General features: G+C 37.8%; 1 protein-coding gene across 3 annotated transcripts in view; it reads right to left on the bottom strand.

Annotated features, from left to right (window-relative positions):
- LOC141903562 (ubiquitin domain-containing protein UBFD1-like) overlaps window positions 1–18,358 on the bottom strand; it is an 81,638-nt gene extending 63,280 nt beyond the window's left edge. For all 3 annotated transcript variants that reach the window (XM_074791733.1, XM_074791731.1, XM_074791734.1), the window contains exon 1: window positions 18,317–18,358. In XM_074791733.1, the coding sequence (XP_074647834.1) occupies window positions 18,317–18,338 (22 nt within the window). In that variant the 5' untranslated portion in view covers window positions 18,339–18,358. The remainder of the gene's footprint in view (window positions 1–18,316) is intronic.
- Window positions 18,359–20,027: the final 1,669 nt, after the last annotated feature.

Genomic DNA, 20,027 nt, shown 5'->3' with positions numbered 1-20,027 from the left:
ACAAATAATAATTATGAACATTATCTTTACTGTAAACATCAATTAGAAATATTAATAGCATCTGGAAAATGTAAAAATTTTGTCGGTAAAAATTTAACTTATAATGAATTAGATAAAATGAAATCAGATGAAATTATTAGATTATTTAAGATTTATGAAGCCGCGAGAACAGCTAGAATTAATGACGCGATATCAGAAAATGTAGTAAAAGGTTATAGTAAATTATGTAATTACATACTACCAATTGAAGATGAAAATAGATTATATTCCGATTTAAAAAATGACTATTTAGTTATGACTGAATTAAATAAATGGATTGGATATTTATCATTTCAATTAGGCGGATTTATGACATTATTATCAACTGGGGTTATAACATTTTCAAATATTGAAAGTAAAAATATTTCTATAATAAATGAGCGAGGTGGAAGAAGTGAAGGAATTAACTGTGAAGAAAAAACCGAGATCACAGAAACAAATTGAATGGTCTCGGCAATTAGGAATTAAATCACAAGAATATAAAAAGCTGTAAAAGAAAAAATAAGTAATAAAAATGTTAATAAAAATAGTGAAAATATTGTTATTTCTACTCCTTCAAATGATAGAATATTTGATAAATATATATATTTTACAGTTGGTTTTGTAATTGTATTCATTTTGATTGGGTGTAATTGGTATAAGAAATCAAATAAAATTCTGAAACAACTGCTATCAAAAATGAAAATACTTCTGAAATTCCAAAATTGACAATAAAAAAAATGGATTAATATTTTAGAAAAAAAGCAAAAAAAATAATTGAATATCTCACTACTTTTGTCTATCTATGCGGAGCAATTAAATTGTCCAGATAAGTCATTTCGGATTCTAGATATTCATTATTTTTATTAATTTATTTTGTTTTTACTTGAATATTGTATTACAGTCGTTTCTTATCATTAGTTTTTTCTTAAATTGAAAGATGGCAGCACTGGGTGTGATGCTAAAATGAATATTTGAATTTGAATTTGTTAATCAATTAACATAGTAATTGATTACTAATTTGATTAAATATTATATCATAATTAAGTTAAAAATCCATAATTCATTTATCAGTTTTCATTCTTATATTCTTGTCATTCGGAATAATTTATAATTTCAAATTTCACATATTTTTTTAGCACCAGCAACATTTACTTAGGTGTTTTAGCTAAGTATATAAGGCAATTCATTCAACCACTGGAGTGCCGCCGGGCTTGGCTTGCAGGGGCATTTCGAAAATGCACCTTTGTCTCGGTGGTTCTTCTTCAGTTTCGACTTCCGATCCTCCTTTCGGGGGTAAGGGGTTGATAGGAAATGCATTAGGCGCCTTTAATATAATGTGTTTCCTGTCAACCATTGAAGGAGAATTGGCGAGGTGTGGGTCACAGGGGTGTAAGTAGAAATGCTTGGGGATAGGTATCTCTTGGCGCCTCTCAATAACGGGATGCTTATCCCCTAAAAACTCTGCGAGTCAAGTCGGGTGGTTTTGCTAAAACTTACCGCAAAAACATTGAAATATTCCTTTTAATCACGAGAGAATGACTATCCTCCTGTCCTGTGTGTGTTGTATGTACTGCGTGCTTATTATATAACTGCTAGCTATCCAATATAACAACAACGTTGTGCAACACCAGTTTGATTGATCAATATTCAAATGAAGCACTCTCTTATAATAACATGTAACAGATGTTTGACTGTATGATTGTAGTTGTTTATAAAACGACTAAGGTCATTTTGGATTCTAGATATTCATTATTTTTATTTCTTATTTAATCAACAATTTCTAAATCATGATGACCGTCTTCATTTTTCCCATGATAGATTATTTTAAATCCTTCTAAATCTTTTAATTCCTCTGTACTCAATGAAACCCATTTATCAGGTAAAAACACTTTAAATTATCGCGATGTACTAACATTACAGAAGCTTAAATTCGCTGATACTTTCTCTCCATATTTAGTTTTTATCTTTTCTAATTTCAACATTTTATGTTCAATTTCTTTTGTAACATCAACTAACTTTTTTATTTCAAATTGTTTTTTTGCTGGTTTAATTCTGTTATTTATTGTTGCTAAGAATGCTTTTCTATCTCCCATTTATTAGGAAAAAAAATTACTTGTGGTGATGAGTGGTGTCTCGACCGCTCGACCTCTGATCTGAAAGCCCACTTTCCCAATTACTCCTACCCTATTACTTGGGTTTTAAATAATCTTCATAGATTTCAAAGATTTTCCAAATACTTACTTTTATTATTTCATCACAGAACCTTGGTGGCATATTTGATATGTATTTCATCATTTTTAGTTTGAACTATTTTACTCTATTTCTGAGTGCTACTTAGATTTCTCCGAATTTCAAGGGCATGTGACATCTGTTAGACTGGGGAGAGGGAGTTGTTTTTGGGGATTTTGAAACAGCCACACAGCTTCCTGCTATTTAATTAACCCTATCAAAGGATTAACTGATTCTTAATTACTGTACTGAATTTAATTTGATCTGTCATGGATTTTTGAAAGGATTTTTATTCATCGTTATTAGCTGGATTACTGAAGATGGAAATTCCGTTATACAGTGAAATATTTTTCTACAAGAGAAGTTTTGCAATAGCAACAATTCTTTTATAATAGCAGTTTTAGCTAGATAGTTCATAACTACAAATATCATATCAGTAGTAAAGACATGGGACTACTTAAATCATACTGTTCTACGATACCAAAATTCATAAAGTCTTTATGAATTTTTGACGAAACTGATGTAGACATTTGGAAGTTTTATGGATTTTATTCCGATTTAGAAAGCGATCGGAATTTCGTGATCGTCGTCATAGGCTATACAGAGGATCGATTTGTTAATTCGTCTTCTACCACTAGAGACTATTGGTTCAACTAAACTGGTTCGTAATCCATTTTCAACTACTATTGGGTTATCGTACTGGTACTATTCCCGTGTATTTTGGTGAGTCGGTGATCAGGACAGAACTTTATTCCGCCGTATTTCCAAATACCGTTACTACTCAAGGAGCGACGTGTTGCGGTTCGACAGCGTGATTGTATTTGGACACTGTTGTTGAGTATCTTTAATTCAAATGCCTTTAATTCATATGTCTTTAAAATTCAACATTTAATTTAATTGTGCTTAGATAAAATTATTCAGGAAATAATGCATCGATAAAAGTTTATATTTTGTAACTAGTTGGGTTAATTTTGAGATGGTTTTCACAATACGGTTGGGATCGGTATAACTTGGGTGAAATTCGGTTTTGGTTTAGTGATTGGTTTTAGATAATATTTCCTTGCTCTATTACTTATCGTCTTCATAAACGTATATATATATATAGGCCTAGGCCCTATTGCGTTTTATTTTCAGAGTCGTTGTGATTTGAGTTCGTTCTCAGTTCGGTTTTTTTGGAACACATCGGCCTATAGGCCTATGCTCGAAATAGATGAATACTTAAAATGATAAGGGTCTTAAAATTATACACTGATTACAATTATCATTTTAACCATTCATCTATTCTGGCGAACAATAATGGCTGCCAGTCAGCCATCTTGATTTGGACTGAAGATGTTCTAGGGTAGATACATGTGTAACCCAAATAACAAGATATTACATTGATGTGTCTTTAATGAACAAATGCTATCAAAATTGTACTTTCCGCGTTTTAATCATGAGAAGAAATTTAAGTATATGTATATGTATATGTTACTGATGACATTTACAGTGTAGAGATCATGGACAGCGTGATTGATACTAAACACTTTAAATTAACTTGACATTGACCGACATGGTGGTCCACTGTATCAAAATAAAATGCTCACTCCTTTAGGCCTATGGCAAAACCTCACCCTAACCCAAATCCTTGATCTAACCAACTATCTAAACCTGAATGAATCCTTAAATACAAAATATTAGACATAGGTTTTATGCTAGTTAAGGAAACTTCGCAATTTGTGAGTTTCATTATTCCAAAAAGTAGGGTAGGCCTTATGTTCATTATGCCTAAATCTGAACCTAACCCTAACCCTTATCCATCACCTAACACAATATCTGGACCTAACTAAAACCTTGAATTGGAATATTCGACGTATGCTAGTAGACTACACAATTTGGGAAGATTCCACAATCGTACACCTTTCCCTAACCCTAATCCTTGATCTTACTTAAGAATAAAGCGCATTAATTGATGATACAATGCTCTCTCCTTCGAATATGAATTATACTGCCCATTCGATTATGGGAGTATTATACGCATATATCATATTTCAGATTTGAAAGTATGATCAATAAAGTAAAATTGAATTGAAAGTTTGAAGTTCGTTTAATATAAACAAATTGAATTGCAAATTTTGAGTTTGTTCAATAAAACTTAATCACAGGGACTTGACAAAAAAGGATTTTGACCCCAGTATCCTAGGTACTAGGCCTATATATAGGCCTTACTAGGGGTCCAGGGACACCATGCCCACTTGGGAAGTGGTTTCAAATTCTCAATAATCTAACAATTTCAATATTCAACGCCCCCTGGTGACCATATACAAAAACCAATGACCTTGAAACTGACCACAATCATAGAATATGTCAGCAGCTACGATTTTGTAATTGATTGTGATAACAAAATATGCCTCGTTAACAATTTAATATGGAAATACGAAGTTATTCTACTATTCAACGCCTCCTGGTGACTATATTCAAAACCCAGTGACCTTGAAACTCACCACAATCATAGATCATGTCATGAACTACAACTTTGTAATTGATCATGGTAACAAGATATGCCTAGGTACCAATATAATAAGGAAATACTAAGTTATTATACTATTCAGCGCCCCCTCTTAAAACCAATAACTTATATCCTTAAAACTCACCACAATCATAGACGATGTCATGAGCTACAACTTTGCAATTGATCGTGGTAACAAATTATGCATTGGTACAAATTTAATATAGGAATACTAAGATAATGTATTATTCAATGCCCCCTGGTGGCCATATACAAAGACCAATGACCTTGAAACTCACCACAATCAAAGAACACATTATAAGCTACACTTTTCTAATTCACTGCGGTAACAAAATATGCTAAGGTATCAATATAATGTTGAAAAACTTTTTCCCACCTATGAATGAGTACAGATGACACCAAGATGGCCACCAATTGCGTCATAATTGGCCGATCAAAAATACCTGTCTCGGGTATAAAACATCCCTTTCCAAAGGATACCCATCAGCAATAGCAATATGAGAAATGGCAAACCAGTAGGAAGCTACAGGACTCAGAATTCTGGCCAAAATTTACATTTTTGGGCACTAATAAGGTCATAGAATGGCCATCTTGAGTCCAATCGACCCAATTTTTGTAACGCTGATGGGCCCTGGGAAGATTCAAATAAATACGAAAGATCAAGGTAATTGATCGAAGCGTCTTAAAAATTTCCCTCCAAACGTTCAAAAACGTGTTATAAGTACTGATCTTGGAGAGCAACAATGATAGAGCAACGTCAAATAATTTGTCAAAATTAATTTTCTTGTTCTTGTCGTTACCACGGAAACCAATAATAATCTTTAGGCCTGGAACTTAGGCCTATGGCAAACATGAACTAGGGCCTATTGATAAATAATCTATTCTATCCCCTTTAAACATCATAACTAATGATATGTCATATCGTTTTTGGCTGGTTTCCATGGAAACCATGAGCATTTGGGATCAAGATCACAATCAGAGGCACTTGAATATGGGCTTTTATAATGGATAAATATTTAATTATAATTCACCAGCGATATATTAAGCCTATTCCACCTTCGATAATCCACCATGCTTTATAATGAATTTACCCAAGATGCAACGCACACCGGTTGTATCAAGGGGTTATGAAGACCTTTTTAGATATGGCTAAAAGTAATTTTAATCATCAATTATAACCTATTAATTGGTTAAGCGGTCAAGAAATTAATTTTGCATTCTTTCATTATTATAAAATTGAGACTTTTGATCGGCCGCGCTGATTTCTTCCCAACCCGGAAGTGTGGAACCCGAACCAAAACAACATGGTGTGGTGTATAGAAACGGGCGATACTAACGGCGATTTAAGTGCAAAGCAGTGACTCAAATACATCAGATTCCAGTGAAATCTCTGAAATTTAGGAAGCCATCAGTTCTTACAAATAGGCAGTCGAAATTACTCTCTTCAATTTAAACCTGATGCCTCTGAAGAAGGAATTTGCAACTGGCAGAGAGTAGTCAATGTCGCGGAGCAGTGAGCTTTCATCATTCTTACCTTAAAAGTCATTCCCAATATAAATTTGTTATAACTATTGGGAGGGGGATCACTGATATAGATCGATATCGCTGATATTTTTCTCTGGGTTTTATCCTGTACTGGACCATAAGAGCATCCTGAATCTGAAATTTGTTTGTGTAGTATCCCGGCCTAGCCTGTGCCAACCCGTGTAGTACTAATAGTAGGCTATGTGCTGCAAACATAGCCAGCCAGCAGTATGTTGTATACACTAGCTTTTGAGTGGGTCACAGGCCAGTACTACGCTCAGTGGAAAGCGGGTATCTCTTACAAGTCATAGATATTGCATTCACGGAAATTTGCGTCATTTGGAAGAGTAAAAGGCTATCAGAAAATAAAAGCATATTTTGTGTATCAAAGTTTCGTGGCGTCATATTTGCGAAAACCCTTCGGTAAAGTGCAATACACGTAGGCTGGATGATGAGCTGTAGTCCAAAGAAGGCTTCGTACGGTCTAATCTTTGGGCCATATCCGTTGTTTTGGCAACTAAAATTTTTTGCTTCCTTCACGGCAACAGTTCACAGCTACACACAGCCAAGGCATTTCAAAAGACGGTAAAATTAGCACATTATTCAACAAAAATAAACGTTGTATTATAACGCCTCTGAGTGAGCTGCAGGTAATGTGTTCTAAGAATGACGTCGGCGACATAAGCGCCCAACCGTGAGCGTCCCGTTTCTTGCATTTGGATGGTGATATCTGAAATTTTTTTCACTAAACTACTATAGACACATATAGTAAAGGTTTTATACAAAACGAATTTGATTTAAAAATGTTTTTCCCTAAGTCTTCATAACCCCTTAAAAGGGGTCATGAAGAGGTTTTGAATTTTAAATCTAATTTTTTTTGTATAAAACATTCACCGTATGCATCTATGGTAGTCTTGTGAAAAATTTTTTTAAATATCTTTATCCAAACTCGAGAAAAGCCCGTAGCAACGGCCCTAGCAACAGGACGCTCGCGTTTGCGCGGTGATGTTGATGACGTCATTCTGAGAACACATCGCCTACAGCACACTCAGAAGCGTTATTATACAATGCTCATTTTCACTGAATATCGCACTAATTTTACAGTCTTTCGAAATGCCTTGGCTGTGTGTAGCTATGAACTGTTCCCACAAAGGCAGCGACAAATTTTAGTGGCCAAAACCAAAAGATTTGGCCCTAAGATGATGGACCATAAGAGCGAAAACACCCGGCCTATGGTGTAAACTAGCTTCACACTTCAGAGAAGGATTCTTGCAAATATTACGGCACGCATAAACTTGGATACACAAAACTTATGTTTTTATTATCTTAGAGCCTTTTATCCTGCCAAGTGACGCTATTTTCGCGAATTAAATACGTAGTAAGAGATACGCGCTTTCCACTGCATATAGTACTGGCTTTCCCCAGTGACCCACATCGCTGTAGTATATACAACATACTGACTGTATGTATGCAGCACACAATACTATTACACGGCCGGGATGGCGCAGGCTCGGCTGGGATTCACGAACAAGTTTACGGTTTCAGGACGCTTTTATGGTGCAGTACTGGATAAAAATATCTCTATCCACAGTAATATCTGCGATGTCTATATCAGTCATCCCCTCCGCGTGGTTTTTACAGAGGGATTGACTTAATGACGATGAATGCTCGCTGCTCCAGACGTAGAAATATGCTGTACTCTATAGTCACAAATTCCTTCGTTCTGAGGCATCAGGTCCAAATTAAACGGAATAATTTTGACTGTCTATTAATAACAACTGTTGGCTTTGCAAACATCAGACGTTTGATTGGAATCTGATGTATTTGAGTCACTATTTTGCACTTTAATCGCTGTTAGTATCACCCGTTTCTATACACTACACCATGTTGTTTTGGTTTGGGTTCTCAGAATGACGTCACACTTCCGGGTTGGGAAGGAATCAGCGCGGCCGATCAAAAGTCTCATTTTAACACTAATTGAAGAATTAGAAATTAATTTCTTGACCACTAAATCAATAAATAGGGTATAATTGATGATAAAAAATACTTTTAGCCATATCTCAAAAACCTCATCATGACCCCTTTAACTATACTATATATAGAAAGGCAGGAAACCCTCCTATCTTCGTAATGCTTAAATCTACCCGCAAAAATCGGGACAGCTGAACATTGCCGACGATTGCCCGAGTACGTCCCAAGGTATCAATTTTAATCCTGAAATATAAGGAGCACCCATAATTTCAATTGTAGATGATTTTTTGGAAACATTGACAATGTTTTAGCTCCGTTAAAGATTTTATCCGGCAACAAAATGGATTTTTTTAAATTTGCAATGCTTCTTCGGGATTGCTGTTAGGGATTTCAGGTGGAAAATTTCTATGTGTTCTATGTATCTTTTTAAAAGGTTAAAATGAAGAAGGGGATAGCATAAGGATATAGCACTTTACAGAATCAAAATCGGTCAAGCGGTTCAAAAGTTATAGCCTTTAAAGGGTGGAAATTTGGGGTTTATTCGTCATTGGATTGCGCAATACACTCTAGTTCATTTTCAAACTTGCTCAGTATGTCGTCGGTAAAAAGAGTATTGAGATTCTAGAAGTATTTATGCAAATATGTGTCACAGGGTGAGTTGTGGACTTCTCTGGTGCGGAGTTTGGTTTTTCAGTTGTATGAACTGTCTAGTGGCGCCAACCTAGGAGTTGTCGTCGTGGCAACCGGAAACCCGTGTTTATTATCATTATTTATATGTGATTCGATCTGTTGAGATCGAATTGTTGTCTGCACAAAATAAACTGGTTTTTACATTATAGAAATATTTCACTCCGTTTATTTAGGTAGGTAATGATGATAAACTGTTATATAAGTGTACGGTTTTTGATAGAGGCCATCGTATTATGGAATATATTATAGATTTATAGTTACTTTTGTGTTCAACTTTCCGGAGTTTTCACGGGGTTTTGTGTGACCTTGGCTTTCAAAATGGTGTCTTGATATAATAAGTGGTTGCTTAAGGGTAAGGTAGGTGGGGGTTTGTGAAATACATATTATGTCTATAATTATGATAGAATTAGATTGTACATAGGAAATGCACTACTCTGGTTATTATTATTAAGGATAATGTTAAATAATCGTATCTTAGGCTAGTAAAATAAATATTAACACTTCGTGGAATTATTATCATTATTTATATGTGATTCGATCTGTTTAGATTGAATTGTTGTTTGCACAAAATAAACTGGTTTTTATATTATAGAAATATTTCACTCCGTTTATTTAGTGGTAGCTGAGGAGCTGGTCAGGTGGCATTTCCGGACACCTGTCTACGACAGTGATATACGGCGTCGGCGGAGAATTTCGACTGATTAAACGAGACCATCTTTGAGGCTGTGGTAAAGCGGTGGGAGCAGCTCTCGTCGCCGTTAATGAATCAAATCGAGGAATCTGCTCTGTCATATTTGGGGGCTCGTCCGGGAGACATTCGCCATTAATCACCGACGTCAGCCAGCCTACTTCGGCGTAATCGTAGATAGTGTCGAGCGTCGTAAAAATCTGGATCCAGTGTACGTTATGTCGACTCGTAATACGCAGCTATCTTAGTGTGTACCGTGAATATCGTGTATTATCAGTGAGTAATCAATCTAGTCAGTCTGCTTATGCTTTGCTTGCTGGAAATGGGTGCAAATGTCGCAGATTGCTTCGCTTAATATTTAGTTTGCGCTGTAGTTACATTTGCATTATTCGAGGCAGAATTGCCTAAATTTATGCATTAATTGTTTTGTTTAAATGCATGAACTTTTGTGGTTTGTGGTGATTGAAGAAGATTCTATGAGTTTTGGTTGTGCGGCAGTAATGAGTTTCATGAATGAACTAAAAAGAAAATTGTGTAACTAAATAAGCCAAATAGGCTATATACATAGATTATTTTGGTTCTGCAATTAGTTTATTTGATCTGGTTGCTTTGTGTGTTAAATTAATTCAGTTTCATGTCGTGCATGTATGTGTTTTATTTGATTTTATTTTTGTGTACCAGTTACTGGGTCAACTTTTGTTGTGTCAGTCAGGGTCATCTTGGACACGAAATAAGGGTAACTGAAATCGAATGCAGGTATTATAACACAATGTCAACACTTCATGAAAGAACTGTTTTTGTGGGTGGTACTAATGAACTTGCGGAACCAGGTGAGTTCTGTTCTGAATACTTCAGTAAGTATGGTAAAATCGAGACCACCAGCACGACTCCTACGGGTATTTATATTATATTCAAATCTAAAGGGGAATCTGTTAGGAAAGCTCGTGAGGTTGATGGTCAGAGGGTTAATGTCGGAAAAGGAAATGTTCTTCTTACTGTTAGGTCAGTTGATGCAACTCAAACTCGTTTTCTACACGAAGCGGTCGAAGCAGAGAATAGCATGGAGGAAATGGTCAAGTCTTTTGCTAGTCTTCCACGGAAAACACAGAGTAGACTCGTCGATAGATTGACGACAGTGGCTCATATTAAGCACGAGAACTTGGGTGAGTCGTTTAATATACCTCAGATACCTGACCCTGTTCCATTGAACACCCCAGCTGAACCCTCAAAGGTAAATGTTTCGGTGCAGGCCCCTCGGTTAGGAATGTTCAGTGGTGCTGAAAGTAAAGGCGAGATAAGTTTCATACAGTGGCGACAAGAAGTCCGTGGGTTTATAAGAGATAATGGCCTCAACGAACCAAATCGATTGCGACTGATTAGGGCATTGTTAAGAGGGACGGCAATGCGTGTACTGACCAATCTCTATGATGAGAACTCTGAGCCCAATGCTTCCGAAGTCTTGGATAGGATGGACTTGACTTTTGGAGAGGTTCTCTCGGCAGAAGAGATAATGGTTAAGTTTCATTCGGCCAAGCAGGAGGAAGCAGAAACAATTGCTGATTGGTCAACGCGGATAGAGGAATTGCAGGTAAAGTAAAATCTGCTGGTTATGGCAATTTGTATATTACTGATGAATCTTTAAAGGTGCACTTTTGGCGTGGTCTGCGTTCGACTCCATTAAAAATGGCGATTCGGATTTCAAGGAACCGGGATACAACTTTCAAAGACTTATCCGGGAAGCGAGGAAAGCCGAGAGTGAGTGTGCGACGGATGTTTCCAATGGAAGATTTAAAAATTCATCGCCTCGGAGGTTTCACAGTCAACAGACTCATACGGAAGGTAAAGCAATTAAAAAAACCAATTTGACAGAGCAAATGAATCAGATTTTGCAACATTTGCAGAAGATGGAGAGGGAAATCGAGACTCTTAAGAGCCAGAATGTTCAACAGGGTCGGAACTGGAGAGGTACTAGATGGCAGAGTGGACCAAGGCCACAGCGTCCGTTTGTTCCAATGGAGGAACGAGCCTGTTATAATTGTCAGGAGAAAGGCCATTTGAAAAGGAACTGTCCGAAAATGAAGCAGGGAAACGAAGACCCACCCAAGACGAGAGGCAGTACTTGGGCGGAAACAAAATGAGCCTCAATACAACTGATTTAATCCGCGCTCCAAATGAAACCCGAGTGTTGATAAATGACATCAACTGTACAGCATTGGTTGATACTGGTTCTATGATTTCGACAATCTCAGAGAAGTTTGTCGACGAACATGAGGCCAAACTGTCGATCTATCCTTTGGAGGATCTCACTCGAGATTTTCAAGTCCATACGGTGTCAGGTGATGTGTTACCATTTTTGGGTTACACTGCTTTCCAATTGTTCCATAATGGACATGAACTGGATGTTTTGGCTTTAGTGGTCCGATCGACTGAATATCATGAAAAAGTACCAGTCTTGATTGGGATGAACGTTATCCGACAAATGCCGAACCTACTGGACTTTCTGAATACTGACACCACCGACATGGCTGTGGTGAGGACGACACAAAGCATCCATATACCAGGAAACTCGGAAGTGACGGTACATGGACAGGTTTGGACTACTTTTGGTGAAGGCGTTGTAATGACTGATACTGGACAGGTGAGAGTGCCTGGTAGTTTGTCCGTTATTCCCACACTTTCTGTTGTACCCATGTCAGATGTTGCCGAATCTCTGTCAGATTAAGGAACGGAAGTGATCGGGACATCGAAATTCCCAACAAGGCGAACCTGTGCGGTATTGTGCCAGTGTCTGAAGTTGGGAGCGATACCATGAAACAAGAGGCTCCTTCGTCTATGAAAACGGCTGAGAACCTGTCTGATAAAGAGTTTCTACGCTACGTCGATATGACTGGAGCGACTACAGAGGAAGAAAATGGAACAAGAGCCCCAAGGGGCACAATGGCCAGCCTGTCAGATTTGCTTTTTATAAATGATGTAATCTGTGGGTTATATTTATCAATATACACTCCCTGCTCAATATCATTTACATAGTCAAATCGTGTGTTAACACAGACAGCAGGAACGAATGTAATATAGAAATACTAAGTTATTGTATTGTTCAACGCCCCCTGGTGGCCATAATAAATACCAATGAGCTTGAAACTCACCTCGATCATAGAACATGTCATGAGCTACAACTTTCCAATTGATTATAGTAGCAAAATATGCTTAAGTATCAATTATGATGTGGAAAAACTTTTTTTCCACCCACGAATGAGTACTGATGACCCCAAGATGGCTGCCAAGTGCATCATAATTGCCTGGTCAAAAATACCCTCTCGGATATAAAAGATCCCTTTCCAAAGAATACCCATTACAAATTGCAATGAAACATGGCGCACCATTAGAAAGCTACAGTACTCAGAATTCAGGCCAAAATTGACATTTTTGGGAACAAAAAAGGTCACAGTACGGCCATCTTGAGTCCGATCGACTCAATTTTTCTCATGCCGATGGGCCCTCGGGGGATACAAATATATACGAATGATCAAGGTTATTGATAAAAGTGTCTTCAAAATTTCCCTCGAAAACTTCAAAAATGTGTAAAAAGTGCTGATTTTGGCGAACAACAATGGCTGCCAGTCGGCCATCTTGAATCTGACAGGGCCAGTTTTTGGTCTGAAGATGTGTCTAGGGTAGATACACGTATAAAACAAATATCAAGACATTACCTTGAAGCGTCTTCAAAACTTTGGAACTCTCACGAACTATCTAGATGGTTATCTCTCGACCTCAATAGCTTCAAGACCCATCTCAAAACAACTTTGTTCCATGCAGCATACCATTAACTCTTGGAAAGCGAATTGTATTTAACATTTTTTGGCAGAATAAAATTTGATTGAATTTGCAATTCGGGCACATGGCTAATTAGCATATCAAGGTCATACACCCGATTTGGTAAAACCTTTTTTTCGCGAACCTTGCGCAATTGTCAAGGATGAATTTTCTGTAGAGCAAATAAAAATTCCTCCCAAACACCAAATCAACTAAAGATTTCATAGAAATCGATCTTGAAATACAATTTTAAATCTTAAAATACAACCCGGAAGTAAAACAGTAGACGATACCGCGGATTCAATTGAACACCTGATTTCTGTAAACGAAATGTTGGTTGTGACAAAATTGTTCAGAGGGTTTTAGGTGGTAATAAGTACGGAAACGTAACGACCATGGTTGACTTATTCGATGAAATCAGGCCTATGTGATATCCAAATTTTGACTTTTTTATTCTCCAGACCTCCCTGATATAGAAATAAAAAATTTTGGTGGTACGAAAGTTCAATCACAGCGCCGACGGGGACAGAGCCGTGTCAGAGATCGGCGGAGTGAAAATTGAGGTGGACGAACACGAAGAAGTAGGCTATTGCGCTACTTGAATCACGAAAACTCCTGGCGCGGCCCCGACGCTTTTCGTTGATTAAGTAATACAAATATCATGCAATGGGTTTTCACAATCTACCGCTGGTATTACCGGATTTCAATATCACTCCAAAATTCAAAGAAACCTCGAAATATCGAACCGGAACACTTCCGGTAGATATCCGCGGCTGCCCAACCGGGAAACTTATTTGTTTCAATAGATATTGATAGGATCCATCATCTTCACCCGTCAAGGGATTCGAACCCACTAAGCTAAAGCCATGCCAGAATCGGGTCGGGCCAATCACAGCGCTTGTAACAAACCACATTAGGCTTCTGTGGAATTTCCCAGTAAATGGGCCAATCAGCGAACACGTAGCGAACGCGGAAGTATTGTCGCATGTTGATACAAGACGTCATGCGCAAAAGCGCCAGTAATGAAATCGCGATAATTCACGTGAACAGCTGCTGATATTTTCAGATAAACCAATCACAGGGAAGACAACTTCCTGATTGGCTGATAAAAATTGAAATTTTCCCGATTTAACTTTCGTGAAAAATGCAGAAAACATTTTTGAGACCCTATTTCAAAATTCTGCTCGCTACGATTCCGAGAATGGATTACGCTTAAATACGTGATTTGTTCGAATATGCCCTCACTTGGCAAGCAAAAGAGCCTTTTGTGTGGAAACCATGTCATTTAAATTCGCTCCATTTGTATAGTAATAGGCTCAAAACCGTTGACTGATTTGTTAAAAGGAATACCGGTAGGTTCAACAAGGAAATCGAAAAATCTGATAACTACTTGGTCGAATCTCGAGGATGATGCTTTTCAAACCTTGAAGAAGTGTTTGTGTGAGCCTCCGATTCTTGGATTTGCGGATTATCAACTTCCGTTCTTTCTTAGAACTGACGCGTCGACGAGTGGCTTAGGAGCCGTTTTATATCAGGAATAAAATGGTCAGCGGAAGGTAATCGCATATGCGAGTAGGACCGTAAAGCCTTCTGAATCTCACTATCCCATCGCTAAACTGGAGTTTCTCGCATTGAAGTGGGCAGCTACAGATATGTTCCATGATTATCTATACGGTAATGCTTGTGTGGTGGAAATGGATAACAATCCCTTAACTTATGTTCTGATGGGTGCTAAACTCGATGCTCTGAGTCATCGCTGGCTTCAATCATTGTCAGTGTATAATCTTAAATTTCAGTATACCCCTGGGAAGGCAATGGGTGATGCTGATGGACTGAGTCGCAAAGTGGAAACAGATGTATTCAAAGCTTTCTGTGTGGCATCGGCAGCTCAATGTGTGGACACACCAGTTCCCACGGACGATAATGTAAACGACGTCTTTTCCGAACTACCGACCATCGATTTGAAAGAACTACAAACTCAGGACCCTGTGATTGGTAAACTCAGAAGACTATTGAGTGAGAAGAAGCCGTTTCGACCGACTACTCGACTCGAACAGAAATACAGGAAATTTTTCAGCTCGTTGGAGGTTCGAGATGGTCTTGTAGTGCGAAATAAGATCGATGATGGGAAAGAGGTAAGGCAGGTATTGGTTCCTCAGGAAGAGGTACCTTCTATTTTACTCTGGGTTCACGACGCGCTTGGGCATATTGGGCGGGATAAGACGCTGAAAATCGTTAGTTCAAGGTTTCTCTGGCCTGGAATGTTCAGCGATATTGAAAAATATCTCGGGGGTTGCAGAAGTTGTACTTTACAGAAGGCACAGACTCATCTGGCGCCTCTAGAAACTATTTTGACTAGCGAACCATTTGTTGGTATGTGTGGATTATCTGACTTTGAAGCCATCATTTGGATATGAGAATCTGTTGGTATTAACAGACCATTTCACGAAGTTTTCTGTGGTCATACCGACAAAGAATCAGTTGGCTAGAACTGCAGCTAGGGCCATATATGATAACTTTATAGTCAGATACGGAATTCCGAAGACTCTTCACAGCGATCAAGGTAGAAACTTTGAGGGCCAAGTAATCGCGGAGTTGTGTAAACTTTTGGGTATGGCTAAGAGTAGGACCACACCCTATCATCCGCAGGGTAACGGATGTATTGAGCGGATGAATGGCACTCGTTTGCATCGACTCCGAATGTTACAGCCTGAAGTAAAGTCCAGGTGGAAGAAATTTTCACAGATAGTGATATGGCAATATAACAGTTCCCCACACGATACTACGGGATATCCGCCGTATACTCTCGATGATTGGACGTGATCCAATTCTCCCTGTTGATAGGATTTATGGCTTGGACCGAATCGTGTGTAAGACTAAGTTTGGCTAAGCTGTATTGGTTTGCCTATTGATGGAGGTTTCAGGAGCCGAAAGTCTTTTTTACTAAAACGCGAAATCTCAAGGCCTTAGTTACATAGTTTTTTTCTGATTTTGAGTAATATATTCAAAAACATCAAGAGGATAGACCTACGTAGGCCTATAAGAGGTTAGATTTAGGTGACCAACATCATTTGGCTCGAAAAACCATTGATTGGGTGTTTTAGGCCTACTGCACTACTGGCGGCAGTTACATTGCAGCGGTAGGCATAGGACTAGGAGGCCTCTAGTCAAAAAAAGAAAGACAAATAAGTAAATATTCATTTCAGGAGTTATCCTAGCATTTCCTTTAATAGTGAAGACGAATATTTCAACTTATTAGGCAAAGGAGATTGGGAAAAGTAAATTTTTGGTTGGGAAAAAATTTGAGCAAGACAAGGCCTGGATTCTGGCGGAAAATACTAAAAAATCTGCCATTCGATAGCCATTATTTTACTTATACTTGGCCGATTTCTTAATAAAGAATGAATTTATTTAGTAATATTGTCGTTTTAGTTGCTAATTTGCCATTTGGAGTAGCAAAAACGAACCAGGAAGTGTTTTAATTGATCAGCTGGCAGCCGGTGTGGAGCCGGAAGTGACCCGGATGTAAACAATTTTAAGCACCTCGCCAACTTTAGGTCAAAATCTGCGAAAGACTACTAAATCAATCATAAAAGTAATTACAGAAAATGATTAATAAAGTATTCAATTTTGAAACGTATGGGTGTACTTTTTGTCAATTATTATAATTTTCGCATATTGAAGCTTTGAAATACGTTCATCGCTTGAAAATAGCAAAAACACGGCCGGGCAAAAAAGTACGCATCACTACGTTATAGCCGAGAAATGTTTTTAAAATGTTCCGAGGTCAAATAATCAGCCAATCAGCAGTGGGCTTGCGGATTTGACCTAAAAAATTGCATGTGGTTTTCACGTGATTGAAAAATGCATGTTCAAACATGGCCGCCATTTTGTTTCCTAGAAATCCGGCGATGCGCGCTGAACTACGATTTATTCCTCTGTTACTACGCAAGATACACTCATGAAATTTACACCACAACAAATAACCGGTAAATTGAGCATACTGAGCAAGTTTGGTTTCAATCGGATATAAAATGCGTTTTTTGTGAGTGAATAAAAATTTGAAGCGAGGAAAACGCTAATTATGACACATTTTGATCAAGTGACCTGAAATCCCTATTGCTGTGATATCAGCTGTCCCGATATTTATTTGTGGGTTAAGTTAAGCATTACGGAGATAAGAGATCAGCTATCTAAGATGGCGACCCCGGTGGAGTTTTATTGTAGATTAGGCCTACGATAAATTTTATCATTTTCAACACACCAACAAGGTCAAAGCCCATATTCAAGTGCATGTGTCAAAATATTGGGTCTTTCAATTTTACAGGAGAGGTTTAGGCCTACCGTCTATCTCCACATTACTTCAGGAGAAATTGAAGTTTGTTCATTTGAAACAAATAACTTTAAGATTGCATTCATTAGGCCTATATTGAACTTATAACTTCGTAATAAATTTCATTTCTACAATAATTTCATTGAATTTAATTGATTGACAATGTAATCTGGGAAATATTTAAGTTAACAATCTACAAAAATATCCGACAAAATATCAAAATATTACTCAAGAAGGTATTTTTATTCTTATATGATTTCAAGTGTTTAAATGGAAATAAATGCCAAGTCTATATTTCGTTTTACATGTCATCTCGCCAGCCGCTCGGGCGGCTCAGTTCATATCGCCGCCACTCGACTCAGTTTGGCGACAGTAAATTGTGTCATCTGTGTCATCTCGGTTATTAAGGACAACCGAGCACACGTTTGCCAACCGCCCACTTTTGTTGGAAACATTATTGGGCCTAAGTTATATTTCAACAACAATTGCCGGTTAGGCCTAGCCTCGCATGTATGGAATGGAATGAAAATATAAACACCTTTCACGTTGACAGACGCCATGTTTTAAAAGTTAGATATATTTTGTCGCTAGATGGCAGGTTGTGAAGGGCTAGGTGAAACGCAAGCGCCATCTATCATTATAGAGGCATAGTTGATTAGGCCCTACAAGGTTTTCTTAAAGGAATTACTACGACAATGGGAAAACAAAGTCCAAAGTGTACTGTAATACGAAAATGCGTTACATGTAAAATAACATGTGGGCGTAGCTATCCGTTTCCGATCTCGCCTCCGCTTCCCGTAACACGTGTTCAAAATGCGCCGCCCTTTACTGTCGCGGGCATCGATTTCACAGGAGAGTTACTACTTGCGAAAATCATCGACGGTGGTATCGCCAAGAGATATATTTGCTTAAAACTCTTTCCATGTTTGAATTTTTTTAACCAAAATCCACCATGTCGAACTTTCTCGTGAACCCATTGTTGCGCATGACAGCCATCGTCGCATTGTTGGAGCTCGCGCGCTATTGGAGTTTTGTGTTAGTGATTTGATTTAAACGGCAGTTAATCTTACATAATGTTTTATTGTAAAAAGTTGAATATTAATAAATTTACTCTAGAATAATGTGATTCTCGTGATGTAAAAATCATTTACCAACTGTAGATAAAGGTTTTTCCAAATTCACTGTAAAAATTGATCAGTTAAGTCAATTGTTTTTCCCATTACGGGCATGCGTTGAACAGCGTCTTAGCATGTTTGACCATCGATTAATGGAGCAAAAATGCATTTTATACAAAAGTTGACTATACAGCCGTTAAATTCAGATCTTAACGGTCACAACGATGTAAGAAGAATTCAGATAGTCGCGGGTTAGCTTTTTCCAATTTAGAGGCAAAAACCGGCATTTCTGTAAAAATCAGACAAACTTCAAGGTTTTAACTGCGCAATCAAAATCGCAGAATCAAAGAATAATATCATAGAATTTGACGAAATATTTAACGTAAACTTCCATATTCGTGAAAGACGATCACGCAATGCTGTTTGCCACAGAAATCCACCAACCCTTCCCATTTAATCATAAAAAATCCCTTCTGGAATCAGGTCCTGTCTGTCCCTCGGAATATATTTCTCAGCTCAATTGACTTTTCAACCGTCGGTTTTCGGTCCGCATTGAAATCTCGTCAGTCCGGTAATAATACCCTCCCGATTCCTCAGGACCGATGTAAATCACTTTCAAAGAATTTTTGATATTTATTAGACCGATAATCACTCAATAATTTAGTTTTACTTCATTCAAAATACTGTTTTCATACAAACGCCATATATGAAAACAAGACGTAATTCATAATGCGCGCGCGCCAATATTAGCACTGCTGATGTGCTGTAAAGTCTGTATTATATGTGTGACATAGGCTAATACTGTAATAGGTCTTCATCAGCAATGCACTGCGCCCGCACTTAACTGTGTGTGAAATGAAGAGACACCGACTGTTGCTATGCAACATGTCAACCACGTGAATTGTTACACCGCCGCGCAGTGGTGGATATATGAAACAATCTGCACACAAAAGTTCGGCATGTCAATCTGATATTGATTAATTTAGGCGAATTCGACATATGGTTTTTAATGTCCATTAAAATGCTTTTCTAATGCCAAACCCCTGTATAAGGCTAAAAAAATTGATACCTTGTTTCTCCGCTCTGCTGAGCTTAAATGTTGACCCGGCCGGCCGGCCGCCTATCTACCCTATA

The sequence above is a fragment of the Tubulanus polymorphus genome, chromosome 4, assembly GCF_964204645.1.
Source record: "Tubulanus polymorphus chromosome 4, tnTubPoly1.2, whole genome shotgun sequence".
NCBI lineage: Eukaryota > Metazoa > Nemertea > Palaeonemertea > Tubulaniformes > Tubulanidae > Tubulanus > Tubulanus polymorphus.
The sequence above is the reverse complement of the archived record's forward strand: the minus strand, read 5'-3'. Positions and strand labels throughout refer to the sequence as shown.